Genomic DNA, 27,872 nt, shown 5'->3' with positions numbered 1-27,872 from the left:
TCTGAGGCTGGTGTGTAGACCAGCCTCCCCTGGCTATAGTGCCTTTCCCTTATGGCAGGCTGGGGAACTTAGCCACCAAAGAGCAACCCATCTCCCTACTTTGATGCTTTGAAAAAGGAATAGATGGCAAAACCCCGAAAGAGCTCTGCGTCTTTCCCCAGTGTGATTTGTGACACATCGCTCCCAGAAGGGGCAATGATGACCACTAACCTGGAGGGCTTTAAAAGAGAGTTAGACAATTTCATGGAGGATTAAGTTCTCAACCTGTGGGTCCCCAGATGTTGTTGGACTACAACTCCCATCATCCCTGAGCTCTGGCCTTGCTAGCTAGGGGTGATGGGAGTTGTAGTTCAGCAACATCTGGAGACCCACAGGTTGAGGCTGGCAATCATTAGGCTATTAGCCATGATGGGGATGCTCTGCTTCCACAGCTGGAGGAGGCTGGCAATGCTTCTGAATAGCAGTTCCTGGAAAGCCCAGGACGGGACAGTGCTCTTGTGCCTGGGTCCTACTTGCAGATTTACCACCAGCATCTGGGTGGCCATTGTAAAAACAGCGTGCTGGACCAGACGCCCCCCCCCCATTTGTCTGTGAGCTACTGGGGTGCCAGCTGCACATGGCAGTTTACGCGGCTCAGATCTGCTGGATCGGGGCACCAGCGGCCTAAGAAATGCACAGCCCCCATCAACATTCCCCGAAGCTGGCATCCTTGACTGGGGCATCCTCCTCTCCACTTTCTCTTGTCTCTCATCCCTGCCTTTGTTTCCCTCTTCCTCTCTCTCTTTTTAGAAGGCATTTGTTTGATGCTGCGCTGCGGGGGTTCGTCCCCCGATTGGTAGGGGTGCGCATTTCAAAGGCCCGCCGGCTGGAGGAGGAGACGGCTGGAGTATTATGCTAATCGGGAACGAGGGACCCGCCTCCCTCTCCCCGGCCGTACGAGGGGAGCCGGGGCTGAACTAGAGCGAGCCGAAGAGCGAGGAAAGGTACAAAAAGAGAGACTTGGCTGGCGAGCGCGGAGCTCCTGCAACAGCGGACGGAGATCCTCGCCTTCGCTTGGCCAGTCTAGGTTTGGGGAGAGGATCTTTTCCCCGCGCGCCTTAGAAAACTGGATGAAGAACTTTGCGTAAAGGAGCAAAGCGCAGCTCATCTTCTCCCCTGAAGGGTTTCCCCCCCTCCTCCAGGTTTTTCCCCACTTTGGAAAGCGAAGAGCAAACTGGCTCCAGCCAAACCTCCTTCGGCGGATCCTCGGTAAGGGGGGAAAAGGGGAAGAGTTCGTCGGAGCCGCGCATCTCCCTCGCTCTCCCGGGAGAACATGAACAGGGCAAGGCGATTCTCGGCGGGAGCTTTCTCTGGCGCGTCCATCTCGCTGCTGTGCGCCCTGCTTGGCCTCGCCGATGCCAAAGGGACCTATTACCGCCACCCCGTGCCCATCCCTTACGGCAACCGATACAACCTCTACACCTCAGGATCGAGCCCCCAGCTCACGCCGGGAAAGCCCATGGGGAAGCACAAGTAAGCGCTGCGCCGCCTTCCTCACTCCTTCGGCTCACCGAGCTTCCTCGCGCTCTCTCCCTCCTTCCTTCCGTTCCTCTCTCTTTTCTTCTTCTCAAAAAAGACCCGGGTGGGGAGAAAGGATGGCGAGGAGGGTCTCTTCATCCGAGGGACGTCCCTAGCACAGTGGCATTACTGGCCAATCGCACCCGGTTTGTGGCAGTTTCACCCACGGGGCAATTCCTTGGAGGGATATACGTCTGGGCGTGTATGCACAGATGTGCGCATAGTTAGATAGAAACAGACATATGCATGCCTATATAAATATATATAATGCGATATGTCCAACGTTAGCCTTACTGAGAGTAGAGCACTGAAAATAATGGGCATGACTAATATAGACCTATTAATTTCAGTAGATTTGCTCTAACTTAGTTGGATACGACCTCCCATTCCCCACTTTAAGGCACAGCGATGTGGGACAAATGATGGAAGTTGCTTGTTTCTGCCTCTGGGTGTAAAGACTCGATCGAAATGCCTTTTTCTTCTGGTCAGTCGCGTCTATACCGTTGCCTTTCCCCCTCTCCCTCACACACCCCTTTCCATTCTTCCTTCCACGAAAAGCGGATCTGCCAAAAATTCATATGGATTTTAGCATTCTGGAATGCTCAGGGAAGGGGGTGGGTCGGTGGAGAGATACTGCATTGAATGGCGGGGAGAGTGCCCCTTTTCTGGAGAGTGTGCTTTGCATTGCTTTGCTTTCTGCGCAGGAGAGCTTCTTTTGCAAAGAAAAGGAAGGATGCAGATTGCAGGACAGAAGGAGAGGTTTCTCTCTCCCCAACCGCGCCCTTCCACCCATGCATCCACCGCCGATGGTTTTTCTCTTCCTCTCTCGCACACATACCGGCAGCAAAGGGAGATTTTCCGTCTGCACGCCGTGAAAACACCGGGCCGAGCACTTTGGCATCTAACTGCAAGCCGCAGGTGGGGAAGGATGGTTTCTCCAGCCAGCGCTGCCCCGTAACCTTTTGCCTGACTGGCTAAGGACCTCTCTCTTTCTCAGAATTCCTCGGTCTGAATTCATCTCCTAGCTGGGTGGAGCCAGGCAAAGTTTGCACAGTGCTGGAGGAGGAGCGAGCGCGTTGGAGGGGGCATTTAACCGGGATCAGATCTCTCTTCCAAAGGCGGAGGGGATCCAGGCGGTCAAATCCAGGGGAGCAGCAAACCCTGAATTGGGAACAAGATAATTCCAAGGGAAGAATGCATTTGTTTCCTGGCGTCCCCTCCCCCTTACAGTGCTCAGAATTCTTGGAAGGGGGAAAACGTGTTTCAAATGTGCTTTAAACGTATAGTGTGCACTCAGCCCTAGTCCTGAAGGAAGGTCCCATTGATTGTTTAAGCAGAAGTCACCAACGTGGTGCCCATGGGCACCCATGTGCCCTGAGAGCTTTCCCCAGTGCTCATGAGGTCCCCTTCTGCCACTCCCTCTCCTGATGAAATAAGGCATGAAAGCAGCATTATAGCATAGCAAATAGAATCGGCTGTGCTTGGTTTCAGTGTATCTGTGGCACCCACAACTATTTCTCTGGTTTGCAGTGCCCCAAAGGTTGGTGATTCTGGCCTTACAGTTACTATAAGGTTAGCTGAGTGAAGTCATAGATGGAGGACCAGTTCAATTCAGTTGTTCATATTTATCACTGATTTGGCCATTTTAAACTGGAAGGTGCTTCAAAACTTTGTTGTTTTCCTCCTTGCAACTATGTGAGGTACAACATTATGCTTCTCATTTAATGGGGAACTGAGAGCACTTTCAGGGCTGAGTGGAATCAGAAGGAACAAGGAGTGGGGAGAGATTTTCAGCCTAGCTTAATAACCTACTGGTAGATATAGTCAAGATTAAATTGCAAGTGGTCGTTTATTTTGGGAGCATTTGCTGCTGTTGCTTTTTATGCCACACAGTAACTTCAGCAGCATTATCTATATCTGGACAGGACAGTCTCACACTGTCAAGTCAAATCAAAGGGGTTTCACAGAATCATCAACCTGGAAGAGACTCTGGAGATCATTTAGCCTCCAGATCATTTAGGATCTGTGATGCAGTGTGCAAAGGTCACATCCCCAACATACATTTAAAGCACATGGTTTCCCACTAAGAATCTTGGGAACTGTAGTTTGACCTTCCCCTCCAGAGAACTATAATTCCCAGCAGCACTCTTAACAGACTACAGCTCCTATGAATCTTTCTGGGGGAGTCATGCGCTTTAAATGATCTCTAAATGTATGGCGTGGATGTGACCTCAACATCCCTGACAGGTGGACATCCAGCCTCTACTTAAATATCTCTGGCAAAGGAGTTCCCATCGCATCCCGAGGCTGCCAGGTGTGTGCTCACAGAAAGCTACCTTATGCTGAGTTGGACCATCAGTCCATTTGCTCAGTATTATTGCAACGGTGCTTCTCCCAGGTTTCAGACAGAAACCTGGCAATGCTAGGAACTGAACCTGGGGCTTTCTACAGACAAAAAAGGCACTGTACATTATCGCTGGCATGTAAGTCCATGTAATAATTTATAACAATTGCTGCTCATTGTGTAGAAAGCTTGGCAGAAGTGCTGGTAGTTCTGACCCATAGTCACAAAGGGTCTGAAATGGAGTCAGGGGATAACCCCCTGCCCTCCTTAAATGTCCAATGAGCATCCTGGGATGGAGGCTGAGAGGTATGGACTTGCCTAAGAGGCCGGACAGTAAGTTCTTGAAATTGTGGTTTGGAAGAGGGCTGCTTCTTGCCTTCCTCTCTTCCTCTCCTCTCTCTCCCTCCCTCCCCCATAGTACATAGAATGTGGGGTCACCCAATGGCAAGGCATTCACCAAGTTAGGCAAACTGCACAGAATTAATTTATGGAATTTCCTGCCCTGAGATATGGTGGTAGCTTATATGGCTTAAAGGGGGATTAGAGAAAGCCATGGAGGATAGGCTAATCAATGAATACCCGTGTGCAGAGGCAGCATGTCAATGGACACCAGTTGCTGCTGGCAACTGCAAGGGTTGGGGGGGGGGAGGAAGCTGTGGGTTTCCTGGAAGTATCTGCTTGGGCACTGTGGGAAATGGGATGCTGACATAGGTCTGATGCAGCAGAGCTTTTAAGTCTTGAGCATGGATGGATGGAGGTTGTGGGGGTTGTTATGTGTGGATGGTGGGGGTGGATGAGAGAGGGAGTATGCATTTGGAGTGGCCCATCTCACTGCTGGAGCTTGATAAGAACAGGAATGAGATTTCACCCCGAGACTTCTGATTTTGAGTCTGTCCATTAGACTGCAGTAGTGGTCACTGAGAGCGCACTTCCTCCCAGTGGTGTAGCGGCAAATTCGGAAATGCAGGGTCCATTCATGACGGTCAACAGCCACACCCCTTCTGAGAGTATACAGCCTAAGATTATACTAACTGCTATTTTTATAGAAAAAGTGGTGCTGGAATTGATGCTGGGCTGCATCAATAGGAGTATAGCATCTAGATCAAGGGAAGTAATAGTGCCACTGTATTCTGCTCTGGTCAGACCTCACCTGGAGTACTGTGTCCAGTTCTGGGCACCACAGTTCAAGAAGGACACTGACAAACTGGAACGTGTCCAGAGGAGGGCAACCAAAATGGTCAAAGGCCTGGAAACGATGCCTTATGAGGAACGGCTAAGGGAGCTGGGCATGTTTAGCCTGGAGAAGAGGAGGTTAAGGGGTGATATGATAGCCATGTTCAAATATATAAAAGGATGTCATATAGAGGAGGGAGAAAGGTTGTTTTCTGCTGCTCCAGAGAAGCGGACACGGAGCAATGGAATCAAACTACAAGAAAGAAGATTCCACCTAAACATTAGGAAGAACTTCCTGACAGTAAGAGCTGTTCGACAGTGGAATTTGCTGCCAAGGAGTGTGGTGGAGTCTCCTTCTTTGGAGGTCTTTAAGCAGAGGCTTGACAACCATATGTCAGGAGTGCTCTGATGGTGTTTCCTGCTTGGCAGGGGGTTGGACTCAATGGCCCTTGTGGTCTATTCCAACTCTATGATTCTATGATTCTATGATTCTATGATTCTATGATTCTATGAACTCACCATGAACACCTCCCTTGTTCTCTTATAATGGCAATGGCACCCACCTGAGAGGTGCTGGAACTGAGTTCTGGCAAGTTCCAGCTGAAAAAGAAGAAGCCCTGATCGTATCATCATTTTACAAGTATACAAGAATAATAATTGGGGATGCATTGCAACAATGGGTTCAGATCTCCATGTGTTGCTTTTCAACTAGATCTACTATTTTCTGTGCACATATGTGGGCAAATAATTTGGAGTGCTCTCATATTTTTCAGAATGACTTAAGCTGTGCTTTCCTTGAAGTTCCATTATGCATAACAGGACTTGCCCACCGTTCTCTTGAAACAGAAGCACCTTGTGTTTTCAGTGTTCCTGACTACTTAGGTCCAGAGCATATCGTGGCTAAAAGGCTCCCCATTAATTTTTATTAAATGGCTCTAGGATGCTGGATACAGGAACCGCGCTGCAGATATGGAAACACATCTTCAACCTCTTGTGACCCTGGACCACGACACCATGACTTCCTCCCTGATCCTTTCAACACTGAGAAGTTTACATTGTATTTCAAACTGCAGCAGACAATATACTCATAGATGGGATATGAGCAGACTGTAGGCGTGTAAGCCATGGGTAGGGCTGGGAACTGCATGAGGGTGTCCACTGGAATCCATGCCCTCCCTCTGCCCTACCCAACTATCATAATATTATTCTTGTGTTCATATTCCATTTCCAGCTGTACATCAAGTCTGCTGTACATCTTGTCTCCTGCTGTAACAGCTAACCTCCTAAAGGCTCAGAGTGTCTCGCCACAAAAAGTGTCACACTTAGACTGCAACAATCCCAAGCATGCTTTTGTGGAAGTAAGTCTCATTGCAGTAAGTGTGCAAAGGATTGGAATATTAAGTCCATGGTTTCAAGTAAGCATGACTTTCTATAAGAAAAGAAACAGCTGGCTATCCCCAGCCACAACTGAGGAGAAGCTGACCTTTGCAGAAACCATCAAAGCAGACAAAATGGCCAGACAGGCCAATGAATGATATGAGCTTTGCGTGCTCACCTTACCCGACTCTCCCCTTCCTATACAATGTAATATACACAGCCAAAGTAGCAGTACCAACAAGGAGAAAGCAGGGCCAAGTTGGATGAAATTTGATGTCCATTAGTCAAGTGGAGGACAAAGAGCAGAGCTCTTCTTGAGGTAGAAGAATAGGATATTGTTGCAAGGGGACTGGACATTTGTAGGTTTGTTACACATCCGTGGTCTATATATGCCAGTATTATCTGCTCTGACCATCAGCAACTCACTGAGGTCATAGACCCAGGGCAGGGAGCCTGTGGTCCTCCAATTGTTGATGGAGTACGGCTCCTAGCATATCCAAGTGTACTGCTGTTGATTACATGGTTTGTTGTTACACCATCAGCATGCATGGTGCTTTACGGAATACATTCACCCCAGGGCTGGATTCACCATGGTGCAGCATACAGCACAATCAGGGGTTGTGTACGTATTCGGCATTCCCACTGTGGGGTTTAGAAAAACCAAGAAGCTCTCAAGGAGCTGTGTAGAAGGATGTGAGGTGGGCAAACTGGCCATACCTTGCATGCCATGATTTAAAGAAGCTTAACTTACAGTTATGAAGCAAATATATGCAAATGGACTTGATTTGCATAATTTACCCAGGTCAACAAATCCAGCTTTACCTAGCATAACATCCAAGCCTGGTTTAGCTTCAGACCCCTGGCATACTGAAGGTTGCCACTACTTTCTTTTGCATCTCTGAGAACTTAACATTGTGGAGTGTGGGGTTCTCCTACTCTTTGGTCTCCACTCCTCAGTTCAGTTACTTATATATCTCATGTTAGAAGAGTGGGAGTGAAATGAAGGAACATGTGAAGGATGTGAGGTGGACAAACTGGCCATACCTTTCATGCCATGTGGAAGGAACAGCCTGCACTGAAAGCCCACTGTCTACATGTAAGCCTGGGCGATGTATCACTACATCGTCCACCACTGGTTTGAGGGCTGGACCGCAATGGTGTCTTGACCTGGCAGTATATCGGGTACAGGTGGTGGTGGGAGTGGCGGGGGCTTCACACTGGTGCCTCATGGGGCAGGGGTCAATGCTCCTTCCTCTGCCCAATGCATGCTGGGTCAGTGGTGGAAGCCACTTGGGTGCCTGGGGCAGAGCGCCCAGGGGCAGGGCAAGCTGCCCATAGGGGTGGGGTGAGGACAGGGCGAGCTGCCCGTAGGGGCAGGGCACACCACTGGACCTCAGGAGTCTGCCTGCCTCCTCCCACTCAGCCGCCCTACAGCTGGGGGAGAGGTAGCAGGCAGACCGTTTGGGCAGCGTGGAGCCTGCACACACCCAAGCCACTGCGCCTCTCCCAGGAGAGACACATGGCTCAGGAGTGCTGCAGGCCCCGCGGTGAGTGCCGCCCAGTATTTTGTCACCCCATTCCTCAGCGCTGACACCCAGGGTGGCCTGCACCCACCGCACCCCCTTCCTCCACCCCTGCCTTGGGTGCCAACAAGAGTGGGGGGGCTTCATGCCAGTGCTTTGTGGGACCAGAACCGAGACACCAATGCGCCTTTCTTTTCATGATGTTGAAAACCTGATATTTCCCAGCCCTGTCTACATGCTTTAGTGGACTATAGGTGTCCTCTCTCTCTCTCTCTCTCTCTCTCTCTCTCTCTCTCTCTCTCTCTGTGTGTGTGTGTGTGCGCGCACGAACATGCATGGGGCTTTCATAGGAGTCAGCTGTAACTGGTCTGCTGAAATGTGCCCCAACCAGTCCATGGGTCTGCACTGCTCTTTTACCTATGAGGGAATCATAGGGAGTCCAGCATGACCCTTACCACTTATATGGCAAACTACATAAACTGGTGCAGGATGCTACTGTACTATAACACACTTAATTTTGAAAAATATAATTTCTGTGACAGGGCAGACTGTGTATGCCACCTAACCTGCCCTAACTTGAACCCCTTAAACTAACCTGCTGATCTCAGGTGCAGCCCGATCAGTCTGATTTGTTTTTGTATGTGGAACAGAATGTATGATATCTTTGTTCCAGGCAGCAAAGTGCCTTGGGATGGTTCATGTCCTGCTTGTGAGCATCTCTTAGGCATGCCGGACTAGGCAGGTCTTTGGTCTGATCTGCCAGTCTCTCCTTATGTTCTTAGCAAATAATACCAGTCACTTTGGTTGGAGTGAGGTAAGACAGTGGAGGTGGGCTCCTGTCTTTCTGCACTGCTTGGGGGCTTTGGGGAAGAATTCTGTTGGTGACCAGTGGTCTGATCAAGACAGGGCTGCTCTTGTGTTCCCTGAAAGTCTTCTTTTACCCTGGGACACATGAGGTCTTATCTGCTGCCTGCCATAACTAAGGGCTACTTCCTACAGCTGGGATGGGGATCCTGGGACACCCCAGAAGTTACTGGATTCCAGCTCCTATCAGCTCAAGCCAGCATGGCTAATAGCCATAATAATGTATAATAATTTCTATTAATACCCTGCCCATCTGGCTGGGTTGTGATGGGAGCTGTTTTCCAGCTGCATCTGGAGTGTACTTGGACATGGATGCAATTGTAAATTGGTTTATTTTTATTACACTGTACGTGGCAGCTTATACATTATAGGGATAACTAAATAACTAAATAAAAATAGCACATGTGCTGCCCATGCACATTTTGGCATTTTCTCCTTTAAAATGCAAGTGATCCCAGCTCCAGCCATCCCTTGTGTGAAGTGGAATGCATCGACACACTCTTCCTTCTCGACAGATGGTATTTGTGTTTTGTTTTGGGGCATTCATGCCTAGTATGCACACCCACACTAAAAGGGCCCCTGAGTGCCCTGCTGGATCCTGTAACCATCCCCATCGTGTCGTCTTTTACTCAGTATCCCATCTTTCCCGTGGGTGGTGCTGCGGAAGACAAAGATGCTCCCCTTGAGCCTGGCTGTGGATTGTATAGTTGACTGGAGCTATTTGTCACCTGTTGAGCCCAGCCACTCAAGGCATGTGCTCATTCGCTCTCATTCTCCCTCCAGTCTGATGAGCTGCTGTTTCAGCTGAAAAGTGCTTGGACTACATAAAATGAAAAGTCCAGGCTCAGTCAGTGTATGCAGCATGAGAGCCTGACCTTCTCTCTTTCTCTCTCTCTCTCTCTCTCTCTCTCTCTCTCTCTCTCTCCTTGGAAACTTTTATACTTGCAGTGTAATGAGTTGATTTGTGGAGAGATAAAAAGCATGAGTGAGCCTTCAATTGTGGCAGTGAGCAGATGTGAAGATCGTTCGTTCCATCTGTCTATTCTATCACTCCCTCTAACAGCAAGCTCAGGTGGTGAGCGCTGACAGACATGGAGCCACAATGAGGTCACTGAGGAGAAAGCAGGCAGTATTGACAGTGCTAAGAAACCCCAAGGTTTGCAGGAGTTAAGAAAACCCAAACCCAAACACACACTCTCTCTCCCTTTCTCTCCACACACACACAGACACACGGAGCAAAATCTTTCTCCCCAAACTAGTTCAATGAGGACTGAGCATGTTCAGTTACCACAGTGGCTTAAAGCACATTTTAAGCACATGACTTCTCCCAAGGATTCCCAGGGACAGCAGTTTAGCCCTAACACAGCTACAGTTAACACACTTGGGTTCCCTGGATTCTGTGGGGGAAGCCATTTGCTCCAAATGTATGGTGAAAATGCAGTCAATTTTGTTGATGTCTGTTGTGGGGTGGGGGGAAGCAGAAAATTGGATTGAATAGAATACAGTGGTACCTCGGGTTAAGAACTTAATTTGTTCTGGAGGTCTGTTCTTAACCTGAAACTGTTCTTAACCTGAGGTACCACTTTAGCTAATGGGGCCTCCCGCTGCCGCCACACCACCAGAGGACAATTTCTGTTCTCATCCTGAAGCAAAGTTCTTAACCCAAGGGACTATTTCTGGGTTAGCGGAGTCTGTAACCTGAAACGTCTGTAACCTGAAGTGTCTGTAACCCGAAGTACCACTGTACAATGTTTATCCTGCAGAAGGGAATAGCCGGTTTGCTGAAACCCTAAACAGTAAGACTCTTAATGGAGATGGGGATGCCCTTGTTCCATTCTTTTCCTGTCTTCAATCAGCATCCTTTTGTCCCCAGTACAGCAGCCTCCACTATCCCACTTATAGTGGGCATCTTTCTTTGCAATGGCATCGTTATATGAACCCCACCACATTTCTTTGGTGAAGCCTGTAACTTACGCTTTTGTAAGAAATGCTGGGACCAATTTTAAATGGACTAGAGTTGGAAAAAATGTCAGGAGGGGAAAATCTCACCCAGACTCATTTTATATGGGTATCTTAAGAGTTCAACCTCTAAGCTTCAAATCTATTGTGTGGACTTTGGATTTGGGAATATATTTTTTTCCGTTTGGTGGATGCAGGTTTGTATAAGTGTGTAAGAACTGCCTTAGTGGATCTCATAAAAGGCCCATCTATTTTGGCAACAGTGGATGAACCCCGCTGGCATTTTTTTATATATATAAACTTTTAGCTAACTTCCCGCACTCAATATTCCCCAATAAATCCACTAAAGATTTGCAGCACTTTCTAATGCCGAAGAGATGTTCAGGATTTTTTTCCCTTGTCCTTTGCTATGCATGCCAATTTTCCTTTCCTTTTTTCTTTTTAAACTGAGTTTCGTTATTATCAAATTGCAAACACATGGCATTCCACTGGCAAATTGTTACAGCGGTTGCTCCAGTATTCCTAACTAGGATTGCAATGGATTTCAGAAGATAACATTGTATGTCAAACCCTCACATTTCAGATTTCCTGTATTTCAAATCCTCAGGTGTCAGATGCACTATGTATCAGGTCTGATAAGGACTGTATTAGCATTTCCTTTCAAATGATGAGATCTCAAACAGGAGACCTGTCCCTTATTCTTACATCATTGCCTACTAGAAACAAAACTACTACATTTGACATTTCCATTGAGATCTTACACCTTCCTCTGAATAATATCTCCACTCTCAGCATCCTGAGCTTCATCTCTTCCCATCTGCCATGTCACAGGGACCTACTATCCCCATCTTTTCCCTTTATCCCTGAATTCTTTCTCCTCTCATAGTACCATCTGCTACAGCCCTGTGTCCTTAATCCTCCTTTGCAGTTTTGCCATCTTTTACTCACCGCATCCTGAATTTCTCATCATATCCCATATGTTTTCTGTTTGCATCCAAGAACGCTGGTTTGAAATCCTGTCTCAAGTCTCCATCTGTCCAGCACTATACACCTGCAGTCTTCCCTCACTGTGACCTTTCATGCAGAATCTATCCTGCCTTTGATTGCTTAAGCAAAGAACCATAAAAAGCCAAAAGATGATTTAGCCCCATGCTTCTGCAGCTGGGTGTGACTTTCAGTGCAACTCAGCCAATAAGAAGAACAAACATTTCTTTTTTCCGTGGTGTGGTAGTCAGCTAAGTCTATAGATGATAAATTATTGGACCTAATTTAGTCATGCTCATTGATTTCAGTTGGTCCCCTCTGAGTAAAAGTTAGTTGAATATCACCCATTCTCTTCCCTTTCTTTGAGTTAGTGGTATGGCATCAGTGAACTGGTTATTCCCAGAGAGCCCTTTAGCTATTTCACCCCAGGAGAGATCACCCCGGCAAATAAGTGGGCAATTGCAGGCAATGCCTGGCCTGGAGTTTTTGGAAGGGGTTTGGGAACCAGATCCAGCAACCAGATGTTTGACCAAATCTTCCTTTGTTTCAAATGCAGGAGCTACTGTGCATATGTGGTGCAGAGGAATGTAACTTGCACCCTTCAGGATGGAGCAGAGAGCTACGTGAAAGCCGAATATCACAAGTGCAGCTGGGGACCCAAGTGTCCTGGGAAAGTCCTGTAAGTAAACGTTGGGTTGCAGTTGTAGCACAGAGGACTATTAGCATCTTCTGACATGGTCAGAGGAAGCGGTTGCCTCCATAGCAACTCCTGTGGATTAAATGTCATAATAAGTAGCAGCAGATGTCCGACACGCATGAACATATTTTTTTCCATTTTCCTACCAAATCTCCTCCCCTTATGTTCTCTGCCTGTCTGGCCATTGTTTCTTTGCTGCCACAAGGGGGCCCTGTTGAGCAAATGTGCCACATGTAACCTTTCTAGGCACCATTGGTTTAGCTGCTATGATGTCACAGAAGTTAAATCTAGTAAACTAATTGCTAAGGGTGGACTTGGGGAACCTTGGGAGTGGAATTCTCATTCAGTGCTTAAGAACTGCCTATGCGCCATGCTCATTGTAGTTGACAAGATTGATTGAGTGACTTTAGAGCTTGCAATGGAAAACCATTGAACAGAGACAGACAGCTGACACTTGCTGCTTGTGGTATGTGATGCTTTATTTAGGGCAAACCAGGCAGCAGCTTCCCATGCTCCCATTGGGAGTTTTGATTTCCCATGTCATATATTTAAGTGACAGAAGTGCTCTTGTATCGCACAAGCTTAAAACTTGGAAGGGTTCTTATGCTTGCCTGTTTCCAGCAAAAGGCCCATGCTAGCCAAGAGTCCAAAAACAGCTCAGCATGACCGTGTATTTCTTGGAAGTTCACCCAAATATAGCATAAATCCTTCGCATGCTGTGGAGTAGGTCCAAAGCACCGTGAGTGGAAGGAAAATAGCCGTCAGCACCATTCCACAAACACTTGCACAAGAGAGTTCAGGCAGTGCTATCAGAGGTGGGTTCAATAGCAGTTCTTGTGCTTCTGCTTGCGCAAGAGAAAACACAGTTAGGAGAACATCTTAGGAGTTAGCGTCACCATTTTTATCATCAGGTGGAATACAGTCCTTCAATGAGCAAGCAATGTCTTCCATATGCAGAAAGGCACTTCCCGATTGTATATTTCCAGACAAAGGAATGGCAAACAGAGCTATGAACGTGAATGTATCAACTCAGTGCTGCATATTTAAGGCTGCAATCCTATACACACTTGCTTGGGAATAAGTCCCTTGGAACTTGGTGGGACTTATGGTACTTCCAAGCAAATTTGTTTAAGGCCAGGCTTCTAACAGATGCATTTCATTAGCAGGACTGAGATAGGGGTAAAACATGCAAAGCTCTGATAGGGACTTACCAAGCTCCAAATGGCTTTCAAAGTGTCTAGGGAGAGTTTGTAGGATTTGGGTGGCACTGTGGTCTAAACCACTGAGCCTAGGGCTTGCTGATCAGAAGGTTGTCAGTTCGAATCCCCGTGACGGGGTGAGCTCCCATTGCTCGGTCCCAGCTCCTGCCAACCTAGGAGTTCGAAAGCACGCCCCAAAGTGCAAGTAGATAAATAGGTACAGCTCCGGCGGGAAGGTAAACGGCTTTTCTGGTTTCGCTAGAAGTGGCTTAGACATGCTGGCCACATGACCCGGAAAAACTGTCTGTGACAAACGTTGGCTCCCTCGGCCAGTAAAGCGAGATGAGCGCCGCAACCCAGAGTCATTCCTAACTAGACTTAACTATCAGGGGTTCTTTGCCTTTTTTTTCTTAGGGAGAGTTTGGGACAAGATAGTTTTTGCCTGGTTGTGTTAAAGATGGAGGGAGCTGATTGAGAAAAGCAGATCCAAGCCAAGTTAAACACTTCTAGTTTGTGCCACCTCTGTGCCACCTCTGGTTGGGCAGTTATATGTACATATGGCATGCTTCCTGGCTATTATTATAATAATAATTACTGTTATTTATATCCCACCTTTTGGGGGTAGAAGTTTGTCTACAATACATCCAATTAATTAAGCTACTGAAGAAGGAAATGGCAGTCTTTCCACCCTGGCCAGTAAGGTAATTTTAGACACTGGAGTCTTACAGAGAAGTGAGTCTCTCTAAAAGGGAACGTGTTCCCTTACTTCAAGCCAGCCTTGCTGCATTTGAGCCCTCTTGCTCATTCTCCTGAGTGGGACCCTGGGCTCCTGCCCCAGAGTCCTACTACCATGGCACCACCATCTCCACCCTTTCATAACAAGCACAGGGTATTTTTTAAAAGGATGTTTTTTCGAACCAAGCGAGTCCTGCCAGTTGAACTTTCTACATAGCTTGGAAGACTGAGAAAGAGATGTAGCTTTTTCCAGCCACCAGGGCCACTGGTAACTGTTTATCCAGCTGCAATAAATACTTCCTGTTGCTGACATGTGGAGTGGAGTTTTTTGCACTTTGAAAGGACTTTTTTTTTCCTGAAAAGAAGCAGCCTCCTTTCTAAGTGAAAGCAGCAGTTAAGGGCAACATGGCACGGCCGAGGCACCTCTATGCCAACTGCCTTCCCCCTTTAACCCGCAAAAGGTTCTGCTCTCTTTACAAGCCTGACTCCCTGCCAAGAGAAAGAGAGAGAGGTGGGCAGTGGCCCAGATGTCTGCAGAGAGCCAAGCCGATGGCTCGCGCCAATGTTGTTGTTGACAGTGGCTCAGCTGGGCAGCTTTCTCTGGACTCAGCAAGATTTCCAAGCGGGTTTATGCGCACCAGAGTTGTTTTCTTTTTTAAACTACCGCTGTAACTTGGAGGCTTCTGCAGGGAGCCATAATCTGTAAAGGCCTGCATTCTCCAATCCCACTCATCTCAATCAATGACAGAGAGAACAAACAGACATTTACGGCAGGTTCTGGTACAGCCTGGAGTTCTGTGGCAGCTTCCCAAAAGAGGGCTGCCAGAGAAGGAGCCTCTTCCAATGTCCAGTGGCTCACCGGAAAAATAACAACGAACTCATCCAGTCCTAAGCACATCACCGCAAACAGTTATCATAGGAACATTACATAAGAAGGGCCCTGCTGGATCAGGTGGAAGGGCTGTCTATTAAGCCAACAAACCTGTTTGACAACAGATGCCTATCTGTAGGGCTGCCTCTGAAGACAGTTCAGAAACTTCAACTAGTGTAGAACCAGGTTGCTCACTGGTGCAAGATGGTTTGAGCATATTACACCGGTCCTGGCCCAACTGCACTGGCTGCCAGTTAGTTTCCAGGCCCAATTCAAAGTGCTGGTTTTGACCTATAAAGCATTAAACAGCTCAGGACTGCAATACCTCCAGGACCACCTCTCTCCACATGAATCTACCTGGACCCTGAGATCATTACCTGGGGGCTTTCTTCATATGCCTCTTCCGCAAGAGGTCTGGAAGGCAGCAACACAAGACCAGGCTTTTTCTGCAGTGGCTCCCCATTGGTGGAATGCTCTCCCCAGGGAGGTTCAGCTGGTGCCTTCCGTATACACCTTAGTGCACCAGGCGAAAATGTTCCTCTTTAACCAGGCCTTGACATCTGATACCCTTCTAAATGTGCTGTGGAACAGGAGTCTCTTGGGTTGTCTTTTTGTTTTTATTATGTATTTTCTGTTTTTTTATGTTGTGATTTTATGTTGTGAACTGCCCTGAGATCTACGGGTATAGGGCGGTATCCAAATTTAATAAATAAAACTAATTTTTAAAAATACAGCGGAACCTCGAACGTTCTGGCTCCCCAAAACCGGAAGTAATTGTTCTGGTTTTCAAATGTTCTTTGGAAGCCGAACACCCGGCTTCCGTAGCTTCTGATTGGCTGCAGGAAGCTGCTGCAGCCAATCAGAAGCTGCGCCTTAGTTCCCAAACTGTTTCAGGAATCGAACAGACTCCCGGAATGGATTAAGTTCAGGAACCAAGGTTCCACTGTATGGGAAACCCAAAAGCAGGACATGGGTCCAACAGCACTTTCTCATATGTTCTCCAGTGACTTGTCTTCAGACAGTGGTTTGGTGCCTCTGATTCTGGATGACTCGTGGCCATTAATAGCCTTATCCCACCCCTCCCACAAATTGGTCTAATAATCCCCTTTTAAAGTCATCAGATGGGGGGTGGGGCGGGGCGTAATTCTTGTGACAAAATCAGCACTGAGATGTAGTGGGTTAAGCCAAGCCGTGATGCCTATGAGTGTGTGGCAAAAGTGGTCATATTTCCATCATGAACCAACACCACTTAATTCCTGAAAAGAATGAAATGTTGTGCATCCGATCAAGGCTACATCCAACCTAATCCACAGCATTTTCTAGAGGATTACCATTAGCCTTACAGATATGTAAAAAATTAGCTTAATAGCATGAAATATGCATGTGTGACAACAAGGAGCGCGGTATAATCTGGCTCGAGGCATCTTGTCAAGGAACCGCATAGCTGATTCGTTTTGTGTCCAACCTGGAACCAATTGGATCAACTCACATTATTATTATTATTATTTTAGATTTCTTACCTGCCCTTCGCACCTCAAGGTTCCAGGGCAGGTTAGAACAACGTAAGGATACTGTCAGGGGCTCAGGAGCAGAGGCACAGGGGAGAGAGGAAATGGAGAGTGAAGGGGAAGAATCTGAGGGCAGCGTAGGGGAGTATGAGACTGGCCCGAGAGATTCCATGAGTCTCTCCAGCGAATCAGAAGATTCCCAGAGGGGGGCGCCGATGGCCAGAGCAAGGGGGGTCCCAGGGGGGACACACCAGAAGCAAGGGGCCAGCGGGGACTCCCAAAGCAGCAGCGGGAGAGCAGGACCAGCTCCTCCACCAGAGCGTAGTGAGGGGGAAGAGTCACATGTATCAGGGCCAGCTTCCCCTCCAGCAGGGAGAGAGGATGAGTCAAGGGTGGCCACGCCTCCATCGCAGAGTGAGGGAACGGAGGGAGAGTCAGGTGCAGCTAGCCTCCCCGAAGGGGGAAGCAGTGACAGGAGCAGTGTAACGGTCAGGAGGAAGGTGGCCGGCTGGGCGCGCGCGCCAAGTTCGAATGTACAGGCGCGCGGCACAGCAGGAAACCAGGATTGGGAACCAGGTCCTAAAGCCCGTCGGAGGGAGGGGGAGGACTCAGGAGACTCAGCGTCAGAAGAGTCTAGGAGAGGCGAGACCCCAGCGGACAGGCGGGCCCAGAGGAGTAGAGAGCAGAGGAAGAGGTGGAGCAAGGCTAGAGTCTTAAACTGGTGTCTGGGGGGAGGAGATTCAGATGGAGCTTCGGCGGTCTAGAGTTTGAGACGTAGAGCTGCGCGCCGCGGCTGTGAAAGCAAAACTGAGCTTCAATAAAGACTGTTTTATATAACAACGAACTGGCATTGGTCCTTTGTGAGCTGGGACCTAGGGCAGCTCTGACAGATACAATATCAAAATCGGCTAAAACAATTTGCAAGCAGAACAACAGAGTGTTGGTCCTAAAAATATGCATCTTGGGGTCAAAGGGCTGAATAAGCAGGTGCATGTTCAGCTGACAGCAAAAACTGCATAATGAAGGTACCAGATGGACCTCTGTGAGGAGGAAATTCCACAGTTTAGGGGCTTCCACAGATAACAGGCTGCTCAGGCTGCAACCCCCCTAAAATAACTTCTGAGATTGGTGGCACTTCCATGTGTCCTTGGCATATCAGAACCAGATATAATCGGTTCCAATCATATATCACAAGCACTTTTTGGGTCAGGAGAACCAGTCCTTCAGTATATATGCAATATGCATACACAGGTCCACGAATGTTACAATCTGTGCATCTTCAAGGGCCAATTCTCACATGAATATAAATCATAAATGTGGTGATCCTAAACTGATTTATTGGCAGGTAACGCTCACTGAAAGCAGTGGGGCTTCTCAGCAAACATGCTTAGGATGTCTCTGGCAGTGTCATGACACCTGGTGATCTATCACTCAAGGTCTGGCAGCTGAGCGCATGAGCTGCCTTCACAGGAAAATATGACAGTGTTTTGAAGTCGTGTTACATGAGATGAAAAGCTCTGCTTTGATCAGTGATAGCTGTTTCAAAGACAAAGCTCATCGCTTGTTATTACACTCATCAGGTGATGTACTTGGGTGCTTTCACTGTAAAGTCCACTACAGTACATGATTGTGGAAGCCCACTGCATTTTAAAATACTTCATTTTATTTTATTTTTTTAAAAAAATGTGTACATGAGTAGGACTAAAACCCCAAACAACCCTAACTCATTTATTTGCTGCTGCTGCTGCTGCTGCTGCTGCTGCTGCAAATTTTAAGTTCTGATCATTAGATTGGACCTTGAAAGCTGGCCTGCAGCTTTTGAATAGTCAGTGCAACTTAAAGACCAAAATGGCTCTGGAGTGCTGATTAATGTTGCCTGATGCCTGAGCTCAGTGGGGTTTCATATTGGACTGTAAGTGTCATTTCTGCCTTTTTAAATCTCCAAATGAATCCGAACTTCAATGTCTAAAATCCCTGGTTGAGGACAAGGATCCTGAGATCACGTTAAGGGTAGCCAAATTCTGTGCGATTGCCATAAAACTTAGGGAACAAGCTGTGTTATCATAATGATTAAGGCCTTAAATGATAATTTTAGGTTATATGTTAGTGACTAAGTTTTAATTTATATATTTTTTTAACTGTTGCTATATCTGTATTGTCCCTGTTATACCTAATTGCAAATTCAAATGTATCCCTATTGTGTTTTATGACTTCCTTGATATTATATGTGGGCTGGAACTGGTCTGTGACCAAAATAATAAAAATCCATTCTGCCTTTGTGGATCACATTCCTTTCCCTAAGCAGTGTAAAATGTGTTAGGCTTTATGGGTAAGCTGCATGCACCTATGTAGCTGTGCATTTGAGGTCAAAAGACAAAATCAATAATTCAAAATCAATAAAATATTAAACACACATACACACACAATCCCTGCATTTAAAGACATATCTATGTACCTGTATATCTTTTTATCTGGGGATTACATATTTCTCTTTAAGCTGCTTTCTCCAACCTCTGGTTTATGAATCCCAGATGATTAAGTACTACCTCTTAGAGTGTCTTGAGATTCTCCACTATAAATGCAAAAGATTATCATTACCATATTCCCTGGGCAAAGGATCAGAAGAGTGATAGTACAGGCAGGACATACAACTGCTGGGCAGCTGCTGCCCTCTAGTGCTAAAAGACAGCACTTTTAAGATTTAATATCATGCGCGGCTTAGAGTGGAGAGGCAGATACATTTCCCCCGCAGAGAATCATAGAGGGCTTGAGAAGAGATCAGCAATAGATAGGGATGAGTGCATCCATCAGTTTCAGCTTATCTCAGTTTCTCATTTCTCCATCCTTAAGTTCAGTCCTCCACATTTCCACATCAGGTTGCATTTTTTTTCTTAAAAAAAAAACAAAACCCTCCTGAGAATTCACCAGCATTTTAGTTTAAATTTCTCCTAATATACAAACAATTTCCCATAATATAATGCTGGGCCTTTGATCTGATCCAGCAGGCTTATCTGATGCTTCCATGTGAGCAGAGATATCGTTTTCCTATACAAATTACGGTAATTATTTCTAAATTTGCTCTATACATATAAATTACCAGGTGTGCACGCTTTATGCATGTGTTACCTATTACTGATGCAAATTGTGTGTGAGTGCTGCCAAGATAATAATAATAATAATAATTTATTATTTATACCCCGCCCATCTGGCTGGGCCTCCCCAGCCACTCTGGGCGGCTTCCATAAAAACCACAAATACAGTAAAAGATTTCCTTGACCTACACATTATGGAAGCTGGGACACAGAGGTACAGCTCTTAATCTTGCTCTGCCTTCTTTCCTTCAGGTACCGCACGTTCTTCAGACCCAGGTACAAGATTGGCTACAAGACAGTGACTGAGATTGTGTGGAGGTGCTGCCCAGGCCTCATGGGAGAAGGATGTCATGACAGTCCCACTGACCAGCCAGGACTTCTTCCCCAGCACCCCAGTCCCAAGTTGCCTCCTACTCAGAAGATGTTCCCAGGCCCTAGAGTTCCCCCTCACCCCAAAATTCATGCGGACTCATTTCCAGGACCAAAAAAGAACCACTACGGTGAGTCGCGGCTTCATTTAGGATTGTCTGTTGAGTTCCATTCACAGAATCCAATGGCATGGCTAACTCAGGAAGCTCGTGGGCTAAAGATGCAGATAAAGAACACTTCTCACCCGTCAAGAAGGTCCCTGCAGGGCAGTGCTGTTTTTCTAGAAGAAGAGGGGCTGGAACTCACCATGAACACCTCTCTTGCTCTCTTAGAATGGCAATTGCACCCACTTGAAAGGTGCCAGAATTGAGTTCTGCTTGAAAAAAGTCCTGCTGCTGTACAATGTGAATCAGGCCCTTCCTGATCCTTCTGCCCTAATCCTTCTCCAGATGTCACTTTCTGGCAGGACTGGGGAACTGTGCTGGGCCAGGGGGTAACCCAAGTAATGCGGTCCAGGTCCTGTCTCAAATCCAAGGGTTCCATGAGAAGTCAGTCTGACAGGGCCAAGGCAGGACACGAGGCAGGAAACCAGGCAAGGTCAGATACAGGATCACAGGCAGGTTCTGGCAAACAACAACGTTGCTCCCGCAACCTGGGACAGGGTCCAGCAGCCTTTTATCTCTGTCCAGGTAACGGCCAGTCCTGATCCCCCGGTGACTCACCTCCCTGTCTGGCCCGAAGGCGAGCACTCCTCCTGTGGGTACTCAGGTCTCTCCTTCTCTCAGACCTGAGTCTCTGCAGCTCGGGAGAGTTTGGTGGGTTACTAGACCCAGAGGCCGCCTCAGCCTCTCCTTACCCAACTGGTAGTGGAGCAGCTGTAAGTGATTGCCCAGCTGAAGGCAACGAGGTAATCCCTGCATCTGGAGCCAGGGCAGGCTCAGGCCCCTGACTCGGTCCAGCTGGTGCTTGTTGCAGGGGAACCTGTGCAGACTGGGGCTCTTCAGAATCAGACCCCAGTAGGCTCAGCCTGAGGCCAAGGGACTCCTCCGAGTCCGACCCTGAGTCCCAGGCCATCACAGGAACCTTTTTCAGCCCAAGGTTCATATTCCCTCAATAATAACCTTACTGGGACTAAATTCCAATGATGGGCTGGGCGACTGGAGACAGTGAGCATATTGATGGAGGTGGTGCATATTTTTCTACAGTAGGCTACATTTCAAATGGAGAAGTCAGATTACCTTTATCCTCCATCCAGGCAAGCAAGCAGGATTGCAGTTCAAGGACACATTCCAGCCAGGCAGAAGCATCTGAGGAGGACAACACTGTGTGGATGTTGTGCAAAACTTGCTACTAGCTATGATGGCTGTGGGTTGCCTCCATGGTTGGAGGCAGTGATGCTTCTGAATGCCAGTTGCTGGAAACTGCAGGAGGGAGAGTGCTCTTGTGCTCAGCTGCTACTTGCAGGTTTCCCACAAGCATCTTGTTGGCCACTGTGAGAACAGGATGTTGGAGTTGATGGGCCACTGACGTGATCCAGCAGAGCTGTTCATAAATGTGCTTTCCACACTAAGTGTGGGTCCAGTTTGATTCCAGTAGGTTTATAAGCGTTTTGTAAGTAACTTTCTTCATTTGTGACGAACTGGAAAGTCTAGGCAGCTGCCACTTGAACATGCCCTCGGATAGGGAAATTGTGCCCCTGATTATAACTGAGGTTTGCTTCTTCTTGTTTATAGGTCGAAAAATGCCTAGTGTGTTTGGAGACCGACTTGATCGGCTAGAGGATGAAATCAGACGTCTCTCACAGTCCTATGACACCCTACACAACATGGTGAATGGCCTGGGGGACCATTTGCGGCTTGCCATCCAGGAGGACACCAGTAAGATGATTGGATCGCTGATGAACAGCCCAAGTGTGCCTGATTCAACCATGGGGTTTGGAGTCATTCCTGATGGGATTGTGGATGCTGCAGACAAAGCAGACCTCTCCCCTTATCCACCAGTGGGTGAGATCCTAAGCAAAGTGACTGAGATGAGTGATTCACTGAAAACCAAGACTAACTTGCTGGACGAGGTGCATGGCATGGTGCTGGACCACGATGGACAGATCAAACACTTGCTGGAGTCAGCCCGGCCTTCTCCTCTTACCTCCATTGATATGCTAGAAGAATATGTGGACAGCAGGCTTAGCAATTTGCGGGTGGAGCTGCTGGATGGCTTTGAGAAGAAACTGGTGAACATTCAGAGCACATGCGATTACCGGATCAAGGAAGTCCAGCAACAATGTGAGGAAGAGAAAGCTGCCAATCTCCGTCTTCAGCAGACCCTGGATGGGAAAGAGCTGGAAATCAAGAAGGAGATCTCCCAGCTGGAAACCCAGATCCAAGGGCTGACCGTTGTGGAAAGCTGCTGTAGCAACTTAAACTACCTCACCAAACGGATGGATATCCTAGAGAAGGGCTTGCACAGTATTTCTGAGTCTCAGAAGAATCTACACTCCAGGTTGGACAATGAACTTTCCACTGTTACCTTGGGGAACATAGTTGAAGGGCGCTTTGAGGACTTTGAAGCCAGGCTGAATTTTACAGAGAGGGAAATGGGAAGTTGTTGCTCCAGTGTAGAGGACAACATGAGAGGTCTGTTGGGGTCAGAGCTGGATGGCACAAGGACATTGTTTGAGGACAAAATGCGAACCTTGGAGGAAAGATTTATAACCATTGTAGGAGATGTGAACAATGTCAGCTCCACAGTGGCCATAGATGGAGCTGTAATGCCTCTCTTGGAAGGGGAGCTTGCTATCATAAGAAAGGGAACAGATGAGAAGTTGGAAGTACTCCAGAGTCGGCTGACTACCTTAGAAAGCACATGCTCATTGGGTTGCATGGCCACCTCCAAAGACGTAGAGATTTTTCGCACAGAAATTGAGGACTGCCAAAGCAAGAACCAGGATTTACTGCTCAGAATGGACAGCAACTCTGACCTGCTTCGGAAACTTAATGCTACTATCCTGGAAATCCAGAGGCGGATTGAAGAGGAAGCAGCTGAGTCCTTGCAAGGTGAGATCACTCTGTTGAAGATCAACCTGAACACCATGAGCAAGTCCTTAACTGGGCTGAAGGATTCTGTTTCTCAGTACTCGGACACGGTGCTCCACGTCAACTCCTCTCTGGACGAGCGCGAGCGCAAGATAGAAGATGAGGTCCACTCCATTCAAGAGAAGATCAACAACCAAGGCTCCCAGCTTCTGTTCAGCAACAAGCGAGTCCTCAACCTAAAAGGAGACCTTGAAAGGCTCAAGTCCAGAATCATCAGTGATTTGAGCAACTGCAAGAGTGTGGCTCATGGCCTGCAGAAGGAAGTGCTCCAGTTTGATGACCGTGTGGCCCAGGTGGAGGACATGTGTGGCAGACTGGGCATGGTAACGGGAAGCCTGGACCACATCAAAAGTGAGCTGGAAAATAACGCAGGAAGTATGTGGGGCTACATGGACCATATGAACGCAACCTTAGCTGCCCACTCTCAGGAAATAACTGTACTCAAAGATAACTTGTTGGACTGCCAGGCAAAAGTCACGGAATTAGCTGAAGACATCAGCCTCTTAGAAACCAAGCTGCAAGGCAACCAGCATTAGCTATGTCAAACCCAAAGTACAACTAACTTATATCATGCAGACTCCAATGTGATGATACCAGGATCTTGTTTTATTTTTGCGGGGTGGGGAGGTTACTAAATCTTAAAAGCTGCTATAATCCCATCTCTCATTCCGCCCCTGGAAGAACGACATTTTCCCGCTACAGTTTAAGCTGTACATTTGCCATTACTGTATTCTCTGTGGATATTTAGCAGCTGTACGTATGTAGCAAAGTGCCTTCCCATAGATGGGGTCACATTGGGTTACATTTCCAATATGCGGTTCAGTTCAGGAAGAAACTGCAGAGGAGACAGACCTATCTATAGGATTATTTGCTTTGGGAATAATGAAAAACCTGCTATTGAAGAGCTGGGGCAAAGAAAATCGGTTCTTGGCCATTATATCTATCTACTCGATGCAAAGGTCTGGTTCAGGGACCATTCTAAGCAATACTGCCAGCTATGAGAAACACTTTGGTTTTAGCTAAGACTTTCCCCCACTTCCGTATTATACATGTGTACAAAACCTGGACTGGAATTCTTCATGGCAGCATTGATTGATACAAGCATAAGGAACACTCAGTTCAGAAATCAACAGGTATTGCATGGGTGCATCCAGGAAAAGAACACCCTATATTCACTATCTTCTCCTCCAATGCATTCATTGCTACAAAGTTCAGGACAGTTTTCTGACAGTTGTTGTTCTCAAGCACTGTGAGTGCAGAATGCGCTTTGTATGAAAGAACCGGGGGGCAGGCTGAATGCACCACCTGCTTAGGACCAAGGTAGCTCCATATCTGTGTCCATAAATGCATGGGACACCTGATCTGGATTCAGTCCCTGGGAGAGGCCATAGTTCTGCCTGATTCCCCCAGCTAATCTGCAATGGGGAAATGCTCCCCCCTTGAAGCAAAAGGGGAGCAAACTGCTGACCCAGGAAACTCGATCCTAAGTGGAAGACAAAGGGTTAATACCTTCCCACTCCTCCCACACAGGCCCTCTATGCTAGGGATTGTGCTAAATAATTGCATTAAACCTGCACTGAAGGACACAAATATGAAGCTAATGTACCATCAAGTCTGGCCCTTAGGTGGCTTCCTGTAAGCCTAGAGACTAGCAGAAGGAAGCACATGAACTTCTCCATATGGTGCTGTAGGAACACTATGCTGTCACTCCCTGCTTTTGTAGAGAAGGAAGGAGGGAGACATGCAGGTCAAAAGATAAAAGACCAACCTGTTTTGAACAACGTTCCTCTTCAGGGATACTCTTGAACATACAATAGCAGTCCTACGGTTGTATCCAACTAAGTTCTACTCAGATGAGCCCCACTGAAATTAATGAATGTGTTAGTCAGGTCCATTCATTCTTGTGAGTCTACTCTGCATATGACTAGCACTGGGTGCAGCCCTCGGTGCTCTAGAAGCACTGTGAATCATTGCACGCACATCTGACGCAGTATTAAGGCAGTTTCTTATATTCCCCTTACGGGATGGGCAAGAAGGTTGCCTTCTAGCAGGTGGTCATATAAGTAGCGGCACATTGTGAGGGGCCTCCATCATTTGGGTTCATTTCACCAGCTTGCCAGGTCCAACCTGCTTTAACTTGATCTCCCTGTGCCAAAGGGAGAATGTCCTTAAAATGATCAATGATCATTCATCTAGCCCAGTATGTGAGTGGCATGAGGGGGAGTGAGGATCTCTTATTGGATCTGGAGTATGTTCAAGTGAAGCTATTCATTTGTCACCATCTCAACTTCAAAGGCTTTTGTTTTTTGTTTTAAAGACGTCAGTATTTCTTTAGACAAAGCATTAAGTATTCAGAGGGTTCCTAATGCTACCCATTCTATTTCATAACCTCTACCCTCAAGCATGGCAGCTAGGTGGTAAACACGTCTACTTTGAAATGAATTCCATTGATGAAAATTACATTCTCATTCAAGGAACTGAGGGTTTAGCCACACCTCCATTTTGCCCAGCTGACTTTCACTGGGGAAACCCGATATTTAGTGCTGAACTGGAACAAACGGCAATGGCAATCCAGGGATTGTTGTTTGTTCCAATTTAAAGCTAAAACATTAGTTTACCAAGGGAAACGAGCAGGAGGAAAGCTTCTCCAACCCAGTTCCTGCCCAGTATTCTGTTTTAAATTGTGGCCAACCTTATATCATAGGAAGCTCACAGATTTCCCCCAGCATCCAGAGGCATCGTGCTTCTAATAAGGGAAGCATCATTTGTTTTTTCAAACCTCCCCCTTTATTCAAAAGTTCTATAAGCCAGTGGCCATCACTGAATGCTGCAACGATGGACTCTGCAATTGACTCATTTCACAAAGTGCTTTCTTATATCTATCCCAACCTCCTCAGAACCTCGGCTTGGGGTCCTTGCATGTTGAGAGATGGAGAAATAAAAGCTCTGCTGAAATAACTTGCACCCGTAACCATCTCGGATGGTGAAGCAGTTTATCCATGGGAAGATTTCATATGCACCCTGTCGTTTCAACCCACTTACTGTGTGCGTCACCCAAAACCCACATATTAGCACAGCCATGTACAGCAGGTGGGGCTGGCTCAAGACATTACCCCCCAGCATCCATTGTGTGCAACTGCCCCACTTTGCCTAATGGTAGCACTGGCCCTATCAGGGGTGAGGAGGAAGAAATTTGCCCCACTGCCATACTAATACTATGGGCATACAGGGCAGCACAACAGCAGGTGCATTTAAATGTGACAGGCTGTGCACTGGATGCCTACACTGGTGTTTCACTAATAGGTCCATATTACATATAAACTGGGCACCAGTTTGAAATGTGGGATAGAGATCAGATGGGCTATGCAAATCCTAAAAAAAGAAACTCCTTATTTAAAATAGGAATTTAAATAGTATCACAAAATCAGAAGCTAACCTAATCTACAGCCTATTTCTTGTAGACTGCTGGTTGGGAGTTTTCTGTGAGCAGAGTTTGAGAAATAATGGTTATGTGACTATCTCTCAGCAATGGTGCTAATGTCTGCATTTATTTCTTAGCCGGGAACTTGAATATTTCAACATTTTTCACAGTTATCTGTTTTCTTCGTTTAAAGACTAAATCACTCTGTGGTTGCTTTCAAGAAACAGGGCATTGTGTCACTTTTGAAGAAAGACTCTGACATTCAGTTGCTGGTCCTGATGGGGTTTCTGCCAATGCTGGTAACAGATCCTGTTCAGTACAGTTTGTATTTTTTTTTTAAAGATATTGTACATTTTGTTCAGATTGTAAAAGTTGAATGACTGTTTGTACTGTTGGGCAGGAGAGAGAAAGACTCTCACCAAGGTTTCCAAGATTGGATTACTGTATCTTCTAAACATAAAGAGCCACACACAAAAACCCCCACCTACAAAACATGAGGTTTGAGTTACTGAGAAAATCAAACAACACCCGTCTAGAGTTTGTTTTCCAGATTGCTGGTGGGATATGTGGGTTGCTATATATGGATAAACAGGTGTAGGTTCGTAGCAGTTACAGTATCTACAGCTCTTTGCGTGCAACCACTGCCCAACATTTTCACCGCTTGTGAGAATGAAATCTTTGCTGCTCCTTGAAACCTGCAAGATGCCATTTCCTGCAGCTTCTTAGACATTCCCATCTAGGGCTCAGTTCCTTAAGAGCCAAAATCCAAAGTAGCTGAATGCATGAACATTGTTTTCAGTTGTGTAGACCCAGTACTGGCCTCCATGTTGGCCCAATAGAAGCATAGTTCAAATAATCTCAGCCTTTATCAGAGCAAGGATTGCAGAGGGGCTAAAGGCCAAGTTACAGATGAAGGAGGAGATTATATCTACCACCCTGGGGTTTTTGTTTTTGCTTTGTTGGGCTAAAAGCAGCAGGGAGATTAGAGAAGGGAGAAAAACCCATTTGGATCAGGTCTGTAGCATGGATGGGAAAGTGCTTTAATTGTTAGCAAAACAATACTGAGCTTGAATGCAAAGTTAAATGTCCATGGCCAGAAGTATTAGC

The 27,872-nt window shown here is 46.9% G+C and overlaps 1 protein-coding gene across 1 annotated transcript; it reads left to right on the top strand.

The window, feature by feature from the left end:
* Nucleotides 1–922: 922 nt before the first annotated feature.
* On the top strand, nt 923–27,248 carry EMILIN3 (elastin microfibril interfacer 3). Its single transcript, XM_028735007.2, has 4 exons — nt 923–1,512; nt 12,338–12,460; nt 20,136–20,383; nt 21,986–27,248. Exons 1-4 carry the CDS (start codon nt 1,313–1,315, stop codon nt 23,878–23,880), a joined length of 2,466 nt encoding a protein of 821 aa, XP_028590840.1. The 5' UTR covers nt 923–1,312; the 3' UTR covers nt 23,881–27,248.
* Nucleotides 27,249–27,872: the final 624 nt, after the last annotated feature.

Source organism: Podarcis muralis, chromosome 5 (assembly GCF_964188315.1).
Source record: "Podarcis muralis chromosome 5, rPodMur119.hap1.1, whole genome shotgun sequence".
Classification (NCBI taxonomy): Eukaryota; Metazoa; Chordata; class Lepidosauria; order Squamata; family Lacertidae; genus Podarcis; species Podarcis muralis.
The sequence above is the reverse complement of the archived record's forward strand: the minus strand, read 5'-3'. Positions and strand labels throughout refer to the sequence as shown.

Excerpts from the sequence above, each read along its gene's own strand:
- EMILIN3 (XM_028735007.2), top strand. The coding sequence starts at position 1,313 with ATGAACAGGGCAAGGCGATTCTCGGCGGGAGCTTTCTCTGGCGCGTCC. Across the intron at positions 1,513-12,337 it reads AAGCCCATGGGGAAGCACAA|GAGCTACTGTGCATATGTGG; the intron begins GTAAGCGCTGCG and ends TTTCAAATGCAG. Across the intron at positions 12,461-20,135 it reads AAGTGTCCTGGGAAAGTCCT|GTACCGCACGTTCTTCAGAC; the intron begins GTAAGTAAACGT and ends TCTTTCCTTCAG.